Source organism: Neomonachus schauinslandi, chromosome 14, assembly GCF_002201575.2.
Source record: "Neomonachus schauinslandi chromosome 14, ASM220157v2, whole genome shotgun sequence".
NCBI lineage: Eukaryota > Metazoa > Chordata > Mammalia > Carnivora > Phocidae > Neomonachus > Neomonachus schauinslandi.
The window spans coordinates 86,680,733-86,690,354 of NC_058416.1; the positions used below are offsets into that span (position 1 = coordinate 86,680,733).

The window sequence follows — 9,622 nt, forward strand, 5'->3', positions numbered from 1 at the left end:
CTTCCCATTTACTTCATTATTCCAGAATTCTCATTAGGCCTGAACCGCTGTGTTGATTCCTGGCCTCTCCCACATCACGCTTTCTCGTTTGTCTCTGAAACCTGTCCCTTCCCTCGCGTCCCCTTTACCATCCATCAGAGCCAGACCCTCATCATGTCTGACCTCGACTCTTCACACACATCCCTACGTTGATCTACCTGCTTCCTCAAACCCTGCCGTCCAAGCACGTCACCAGCTCCCTTTCTCGGACGCTTTCGGTGCTCTGGGTCTCCACAGACTGACTTCTATTTCTGCAGCCCGAGTTCCCCTGCCCTCCTTCCGTGCCGTCCTGCCTCTACTTCTTGCCCATGCTGTTTGTCCTGCCTGCCACACTCTCTCTCTGCCGCTCTCTTTAGTGGCCTCCGTGGTTGCACATGATGGAAACTCAACTCTGATTGGCTTACAGGAAATTAAAGAGAAATGGGGCAGTCAGTATTGATTCACAAAACTGAAAAAGTCCCGGGGCATGGTTGGATTCAGGGGCTCGAAAGAGATCAGTTACTAATTCGTCTCTCCCCCGCCCTGTCTTGGCATTACCATTGTTCTCTTGTCTTTGCATTTTTGAATTTTCCCAAAGTAACTAAAAAACAAAACAACAACAACAAAAAACCCACAAATGGGTACTAGAAGCTCCAGGCTTGCATGCTCTTTGCTCAGCCTGGGTGAACGAGACTCTCTTTCCCAGATGTTGCGGCCGGAGTCCCCAGCAGGGCTCTGATCGGCTGGCTCGGATCACATGCCCACCTCTGAGCCCATCCCTTCGGCGGTCGGTGCAGGGGTTCTGATGGGGCAGACCACCCAAACCACAGGCAGGCGTAGAATGGAGAAGTGATTCTCCTCCAGTCTAGTGCAAGTTCCCCTATTTTAGCTCCTGTGCGGCGCAGGGTCCCCCTCCCCTGAGAAGCCTCCTCCACGGCGGCAGCTTCAAGGCTCCTGAGCGCCCGGGGCGTCTGCAGTCCGGGCTACGCACAGGGCATTTAGCACACGCTTCCTTGGGCCGGCATCGGACTTTGCACATGTGGGTTTCAGGCTCGTGAACAGGCGGGGACGTGTCAGCCCCATTTTCCGAATCTGTAAACCAGCCCCTTGCAGGGCTGGGGTGTATTTCTGTGAAGGCTGAGAGTGTCCCGGGGGGCCTCACTTAACAGCACCCCACATGGTCTAGGCTGTTTATTTTCCGAAGGCCTTACCCCCGGCAGTAGTTTCTCACTGATGACATCAGCGGCTTTCCTCTCCGAGGCTGGTTGGCAGCACCCTCGGCCTCTACCCGCTCCCTGCCATTAGCCCCAACACACCCATAAGCTGGGGCAACGAAACATGTCTCCGGACGTTGCCAGTGTCTCTTAGGGGGCACACTTGTCCCTGGTTGGGTGCCCCCGCTCTGACGCTCACGGTCACCCTCCCAGGTAAGCGGGAAGCATTTATTCCTCCCATTTCGCCAATGAGGAGATTGAGGCTCAAAGGGATTGACACACGGCGTGTGAGCCTCAGGGCTCAGAGTCAGGGCCCAACCCTGCTCCTTGGCCTTGGCATCCTCCGCTCCTCCAGGGACGCTGTGCTTCTGTCATTTCGGTGCCTAGAGAGATGATGACCCCGAGGCTGAAAAACCCAACGTGTCTTTGTTTTCCAGGTATCGTGCCGGCGCTTTTCCCGGAAGAGGAGAAGGAGACGATCCTCAGTCAGATCGGACCAGAAGCCCTGAAGCAAGGGACGGGCCTGGCCAAGGAGTCCGTGTGGCAGTACTTCGTGAACAAGAGCGCAAACAACCTGCACATCGTCCTGGGCATGTCGCCGGTTGGGGACACCCTGAGGACCCGGTGCAGGAATTTCCCAGGTGCCCCTGAGCTGAGCATGCACAGCCATTCCCGCTCCCCCTCCCACCCCCCCGGCAGGGCGTTCCCGGCAAAGCAAAACATGGCATGGGCCCTGGGCTGGAATGTGGGCCCCGCTCTGCCCCTCACGATGGCCAGCAGGCTCTTGGGCTGGGCGCTGTCTTCCCACACCAGGAAATGCTCCCAGGCCCCGGTGTGCGGCCCGTAGTGAGCTCTCTGCTCTCCTCTGTTTGGACTGTCCTGCCAGCCTCGCAGAAGGTGCAGTCCTAGACCTCTAGAGCAGAGGTTGTGAAGTGGGGGGTGATTTTACTGGGCCCCTCTCAGGGACATTTGTCAATGCCTGGAGACATTTTCACTTGTCGCATTGGGTATGTCAGGGAGCGTGCTACCGACATCCAGTTGATAGAGGCCAGGGTGCTGCTGGACGTTCCACGCTGCTCAGACAGTCCTGCCGCAGAGGACCATCCGGCCCAATGTCAGTCACGCTGAGGTTGAGAAACTCTGCTTTGGGTGAATTAGCCTTGGACACGTCTAGCTCTTTCACCAATGTGCTGGGTGCTGAAGAGCGTGTCACTGTCCTGAGCGTCTCAAGGTTGCAGACTGATCTTCTCTTTTGTCTCTCCTTCTTCTCAAGGTCTTGTAAATAACACCGGTATCGACTGGTTCATGCCCTGGCCTTCTCAAGCCCTGCACGCGGTCGCTAAGTCATTTTTAGGTACGTGACCGCTAATGGGGGGCCACGTTAATGGTATAACAAAATAACTTGTTATTGCTTTTCTGACTTGGAATTTTGGTCCAATAGATCCCTTCACCATTCACCCCCATGGCCGTGAATGGTTTTGAAGTTTGTTTGTGTGTTTTTGGCTTATACTGTGTTTTAATCTAAAGATTTCAGGGGGCTGGGGGTGCCTAGGTGGCTCAGTCAGTTCAGCGTCCGACTCTTAATTTTGGCTCAGGTCATGATCTCAGGGTCCTGGGCTCTGAGCCCTGCATTGGGCTCCATGCTCAGCAGGGAGTCTGCTTTAGATTCTCTCTCTCTCTCTCCCTCTCCCCATCTCCCTGCTTGTGTGTGCTCTCTCTCTCAATAAATCTTTTTTTTTTTTTTTAAAGATTTTATTTATTCATTTGAGACACAGAGATAGAGAGCGAGCATGAGCAGGGAGATGGGCAGAGGCAGAGGGAGAAGCGGGCTCGGAGCCTGACGTGGGGCTCGATCCCAGAACCCTGGGATCATGACCTGAGCCGAAGGCAGCCGCTTAACCATCTGAGCCACCCAGGCGCCCCTAAATAAATAAATCTTTAAAAAATAAAGGGATTTCAGGGGACTTACAAGGACAATTTAAGATAAAATTGATCAGTTATCATCCGAAGCAGGGACTGACACATCATGGCCTTTGGGCCAAATGTGGCCAAAGGCTTGTTTTGGTAAACAAAATGTGATTGGGGCACTGACTCATTTGTCAATGAACATGATGTCTATGGCTGCTTTTAAACTTCAGACTGCAGGGTTGAGGAATTATAGCAGAGACCATAAGGCCCACGAGGGCCGAATATTTATTGTTTAGCTCTTTACAGTAAAAGTGTGCCTGATCCCTGACTCAAAGGATGCCCAAAGGACCTTTTAGTAGGCCAATTGATTATCAGTCAGTGCTGAATTTGCTCAGAAGTTTCAAACACTTAAGTCCTTGGTTATTAATTTTAATCTTCGAAATAAGAAAGGAAGTTCTTCATCTTTAAGGAAAAGCTTTCTTTATCTGGACCTAACTTGAGCAGATTCACAGCAAATGACACTGGGTGGCCTTGTCAATAGTTTCTACCTTCTGTATATGTGTTCAGTAAATAAATCATCTGTCCCTTTACACAGGGAGCACTCATAATTTGAATCAATACGCAGGGGCTAAGAAAATGGCTCTGTACTGACAATATAGCTCGGGGATCAGCAGACTTTTTCTGTAAAGGACCAGATGGTAAATATTTTCGGCCTCGTGGGTCATGCAGGCTCGGTTGCAACTACTCATGTCTGCCACTGAATCACGAAGGCAGCCGCGGATAGTACGTACGTGAGCCTGCGTGGCTGTGTTCCCATCAAACTGTCTACAAAACCAGGCGGCGGGACGCATGTGTCCTGCGTGGTCACCCGATCCAGGTGTGCCTCAGCTTCCGTAGGCACGCGAGCCATTCCCATGTGTTAGCAGCACTGAGGTTTGCTTTCAGTATTCAGTGGCTCCGTGTCATAAACAACACCACGCCGAATTCGCTTAGAATTTTTTTTTTCTTGGAACAGATTCCCTGGCGTTGGGCTAACTGTGCCCCAAAGTATGGATATTTGCACCGTGGGCTGTGGAGTGCTGGCCCCTTGTATAATTTAAGATCAAACCCGCAGCATCCGGCTGAATGGTTACTTTTGGTCAATCTTCTCTTCCTTCATTTTAGTTGAAGGCACATTACGTGTTGAGTATGTTGTGCTGTCTGTTAGGTGGTCCAACAGATGTGATCTGAGCACTGGAAGCGATGATTGTTTCAACAGATGTAGAGGAAGGCCCACTTTGTGCCCATTGTGCGCTGGGCACAAGGGATCCAGCAGGGACACTGGGTGCGTTTCCCTCCTGAAACCCCGAGCCCCCTCTGCGGACAGTGGCACAGCCAGCCCCAGAGACAGACCTACCCGCAGGGAAAGAGGAATTGCCAGAGCATGGATCGGTCCCGTGGCCCAGAAGAGCCACCAACCAAGTGATAGCTGCTTTTTTCCTTTCTCTATTGAACATTTTTCTAGCACCTTTTTCTTGTGCTAAAACATCTATAACATAAAATTTGCCATTTTAGCCATTTTTAGGAGTCGAGCTTGCGGCATTAAGCACATTCACATTCTTGTGGAGCCGCCACCACCATCCAGCTCCAGACCTCCTTCCATCTGGTAAAACCGAAACTGTCCCCATGAAACACGAACTTCCCGTACCCCCCGCCCCAACCCCCCACCCCGTAACCTCTCATCTACTTTCTGTCTTTGAATTTGCCTATTCTAGAGACTTAATACGAAGTCAAATCATGTAACATTTGTCCTTTCATGCCTGGCTTCTTGTACTCAGCATGTTCTTGAGCTTCATCCGTGTTGTGTCACGGGGCAGAGTTTCCTTTCTTCCATCGTGTGGATGGACTGCGTTCTGTTTATCCGGGCATCTGTTGACGGACACTGGGTCCCTTCTGCTTTTGGCTGTCGTGAGCAGCGCAGCTATGAGCATTGGCCTGCAAGAGTCTGCCTGACGTTTTCAGGTCTTTTTGGGTCCATGCCTCAGAGCGGAATTGCTGGGTCATACAGGAATCCCGTGTTTAACTCTTTGGGAAGCTGCTCTTTCCCATCATCTCAGAGGCATTTTTCCCATTCTTTTCTCTTCAGGGACTAATCCAATGATCCCGGTGGAAAACACAGATAGTGTGGTGGAGCACGTTGTTTTGGTCCATAAATCCGTGGGTGAATTCAGCAAACAATTTCTACAGAAATTGAGGCGTAGCAACTATGTAACCCCCAAAAACTACCTGGACTTTATTAACACGTATTCAAAACTGCTGGATGAGAAAACTCAGTATAACATAGGTAAGACGGGGGGACAGGGTAGGGAACGAGAGAGGATCCAAGTGCTGACCTTGTCTTTAAGCAGGTGCTTTATTAGCAAGCGCAGGTGTACTCAGGATTGAGGCCAAGTACAGCATGTTCTGGATTTTACTTCTCAGAGCGATTCTTCTGGATGGGAGAGGCTTGGCATGCTCGTATTTTTATTTGCTTTCTGGGTTCCCTGGGGCCATTTGTTGAAGCAGAGCCGCAGTGTTGGGTCATGCCCTTTGGAGCTCTGCATTTTCACTGCCTAGAGATAGGGTCTGATGGCCACAACATGCTCTGTCGGGAAATGCTTTTGAAAAAATGCTCTGGCTGTTGGCCAAGTGAAACGCTGTTTTCAGAAATACATTTATTTCAGCCGACGTGGTCCCAGCATGGTGGTAGAGGTACTGAATGGTGCCTGATGTCTCATGAAGATGACTTTTTCGGTTGAGCCCCAGTGGGATGGATCACAGTGAGACCCCTGGAATGCTTGCCCCAGGCGTGTGGGGAACAGCACCCACCCTTGTGACGAACACAGCTTCTCTCTTTCCGTAGCTCAGTGCAAGCGTCTGGAGGGGGGGCTGGACAAGCTGAAGGAGGCCACCATCCAGCTGGACGAGCTGAACCAGAAGCTGGCTGTGCAGAAGGTCGTGCTGGCAGAGAAGTCGGCCGCCTGTGAGGCCCTGCTGGAGGAGATCGCCACCAACACGGCCATAGGTGAGTGTGGGGCCGGCTCAAGGGGCAGGGGCTCCCCCAGACAGGACAGGGCTCCCCTGGGGGACATCCCTGAGAAGCCGCTTGTCAGCCTGCCGTTTTTCTCCTGAGCGTGACGAGCATTCCTACGTGTGGGGCTTCTTGGGCCCCTCCGGTGGGTTCCCCGCTGCGCTGAGCTCACCTGCAGTCACTCCAGCCCTCCTTCGACGTGGCTCCGCTCCCGGTCCACCTCCTCTGTGATACTTGCCCTGCGGGCCCCTCTTCTCGGCACCCCGACAGTGCTGACGGTTTCTGCTCTGCTTCTCAGTTCTGACGGTTTCACGGTTGTGACCTCGCTTCCTTCTTCCCATGTGTTTGTCTTCCTGCTGCTCCAGCCAGAATCCCTCCCCGGGCCAGGATCCTTCAGAGCGTCAGGGCCCGTACATGCTTTCACCGTACAGATGCTCCGTCAACGCTTGCTTGTTGACTATGGACAGGACTCCCTAGAGGACGCTGCATTGGAAAATCCGAGGGCATCCAGCATCCGTTTAGCAAGTGCCCGCTGTCTGGGTTCCCTGGGGCCATTTGCTGAAGCAGAGCTGCAGGAACTTTAGCAGGGCCCCAGGGCACGCAGGATGGTGATGCACCAAACTGGTTACGAGCATGGCTGTGATGCTCAAGTCCTTGGGCTCCTGTCCCACCTGGGTGCCCGCGGACAAGGGACAGTATATTTGTTTCCTAGAGCTGCCCAAACAAATGACCACAGCTGGGGGGCTTCAAACAACAGAAGTTTACTCTCTCACCATTCTGGAGACCAGAGTCTAAAGTCAAGGTGTCAGCAGGGCCGTGCTCCCTCCAAAGGCTCTAGGGGAGGATCCCTCCTTGCCTCTTCCAGCCTCTGGCATTTGCTGGCAGTCCTTGGCTATTAGGTTCATCTCAGTGTCTGGTGCCAGTGGTACATTACCTTCTTCCCTCTATGTCTCTGTGTCCTCACGTGGTCTTCTTTTTTTTTTTTTAAAGATTTTATTTATTTATTTGACAGAGACACAGCGAGAGAGGGAACACAAGCAGGGGGAGGGGGAGAGGGGGAAGCAGGCTTCCCGCAGAGCAGGGAGCCCGATGCGGGGCTCAATCCCAGGACCCTGAGATCATGACCTGAGCCGAAGGTAGACGCTTAACGACTGAGCCACCCAGGCGCCCCCTCACGTGGTCTTCTTATAAGGACATAAGCCATTGGATTTAGGACCCGCCCTAACCCAGTATGACCTCACACGAACTCATTAGATGTCCAAAGACCCTCTTTCCAAATAAGGTCGCATTCTGAGGTTGTGGGTAGACGCTGATTGTGGGGAACACTAGTCAACTCAGTACACCTACTGTGAGCTGAGCTCTGTGCTAAACATTGGGGTTACAGCCCTTGGGGAGATGCCTACATTCTAGTGACTGGAACCAATCAATGAGCCAATAATTAGGTGAAATGCTAGATTTCCATCAGTGTCATGAAGCAAATAGAGCAATGAGGTCCAGAGTGACAGAAGGGGCAGGCCACCTTAGGAGGGGTGGCTTTCCAGCAGGGCCTGAACAAACCTAGGAGATGGTGATGAGAAGCAGAGAGCTTTCAGTGAGCCAGAAAGACAGGAAGGGCAGCCCTGGTGTCCTCAGCTCACACTGGCCAAGCGGGGTTGGGGGCCGTCCAGTGGATGGAGTGGTGGGACTTGGGTGGGCCAGTCAGAGTGAGAGTAGCGGTCCTGGGGTTGGAGACCCCGTGCCCGGTGAGGACTTCTCTTCCAGCAGGAACACCCAAGGCCGCCCTATTGGCCTGAGCTCGTTAGATCCCCCTGCCAGCCCAGCACCCACCTTGGAGGGCTCTCTGCTGCTTTGTGTCAGTGGTCGTGGTCTCTCCTCTCCACGCCCAGAAGCCTCACTGACCTGCCCCTCCCCCCACAGCCGAGGAAAAGAAGAAGCTCGCAGAAGAAAAAGCCATGGAGATAGAAGAACAAAACAAGATCATCGCAGTGGAGAAGGCTGAGGCCGAGATGGCCCTCGCTGAGGTCATGCCCATCCTAGAGGCCGCCAAGCTGGAGCTGCAGAAGCTGGACAAATCGGACGTGACCGAGATCAGGTAACCGATGGCGGTCTCCACGTGTGCCTGGCCGCCCACGGCACTCCTCAGAACAATTACATCCTGGCAGTTAGATGCGGAGCTACGTCATGTGCCGGCCACTGGGCTGAGCGCTGTCCAAGGCGGGTTCTGTCATTCCTGTTATGATCCTCATTTGCGATGAGGAAGGTGGGGCCCAGGGTGGTGAGGTGGCTCGCCCCAGGTCCCCCCCGAGCCAGGAGGTAGCAGGGCCTGTTGACTTTGGGCTCAGGCTGTCTCACAGAGGAGACTGAGTTCCAGAGCTTAGTAAGCCAGTGTTCCCCACAGGAAACCCCACATCAGTGTCTGCCCTAAACTGCAGTAGGGCACCCGAAGCAGGGAGCCAGCGCCCTGCTGAAAATAGTGTGACAGAGATGTGCCACGAGCTGCGAGTGGAGAGGGGGTGCTCTGGGGCGGGGGGAGAATGGCTCCTTGCTGTGACTCCCAGGCATTTGGCAAACAATCTATAAAATGACTGCATCTCCCACAACCAGAGGACTTCCAGGAAAAGGGCCTGGTGTGGAGCCGGCAGGGGAGCTTTCTCCCCGTGTTGTGTGGTCTGACCCTGGGGCGCCATTAATGGATCTCACTGGTAAATTTAGCACCAAGGCCAAAGCCAGGAAGGAGCGCTGCCGTCTGCCTAGCTCCCCCCGCTCCTCCCCCCTGTGACCCTCAGCCCCTCAGCTCTCCCTGTCACATCCTCATTGTCAGAAGGGGTTTGGTCCTTCTGGCCCCACAGTCCGGGCTCGTGAGAGAGAGACTCCTGTTTCCAGGTCAGTGGATGACTTTCCATCTTGGGCTCCCAGCAGAACGAGGCTTGTTCTCTGCTTCTCGCTCTTCCTGAGGGCTGAGCAGCCTTCCTTTGTTACGGCTGTGCCCTTGTTGTTTGCTCATTAGTGAAACATGGGGATTTGAACTGAATGTCCAGCTCGTTCCAGGGCAGGGGACCCAAGCAATTCTTGGGAGGTCATCTGCAGATGCTGCTGCTGTTGGCAAGAAGTCGTTCTTTCAGTTTTGCGAAGCGTGGTTGAATGAAGGTATGAGGATGGACGTTTTAAAGTCACAACCGTACGTGTCAGACATTCAGACCGAGGTGCCGGAACAAAGCAGACATGCATAGCGAGCTGCGCTGTAGGACAGACCATCGGCAAAGGCTTTTAGGTTCATCTCAGTTTATGTTTCAAGGGAAATAGCCAGTCACCAGTTACACAAATTTTGGGCACCATTCCCAGTTCAGCAGCATAAAAATACTGTAAGAGCAGAGAGCTGGGGAGGAGTTTTGAAGGGGATTTATTTGGAGAGAAGGGGGTTTTGAAGGGGATT

General features: G+C 53.2%; 1 protein-coding gene across 2 annotated transcripts in view; it reads left to right on the plus strand.

The window, feature by feature from the left end:
* Nucleotides 1–9,622, plus strand: part of DNAH10 (dynein axonemal heavy chain 10) — a 130,706-nt gene that overhangs the window by 97,373 nt on the left and 23,711 nt on the right. For both annotated transcript variants that reach the window (XM_044921325.1, XM_021698501.2), the window contains 5 exons: nucleotides 1,670–1,873; nucleotides 2,506–2,586; nucleotides 5,266–5,463; nucleotides 6,022–6,183; nucleotides 8,107–8,281. In XM_044921325.1, the coding sequence (XP_044777260.1) occupies nucleotides 1,670–1,873; nucleotides 2,506–2,586; nucleotides 5,266–5,463; nucleotides 6,022–6,183; nucleotides 8,107–8,281 (820 nt within the window). The remainder of the gene's footprint in view (nucleotides 1–1,669; nucleotides 1,874–2,505; nucleotides 2,587–5,265; nucleotides 5,464–6,021; nucleotides 6,184–8,106; nucleotides 8,282–9,622) is intronic.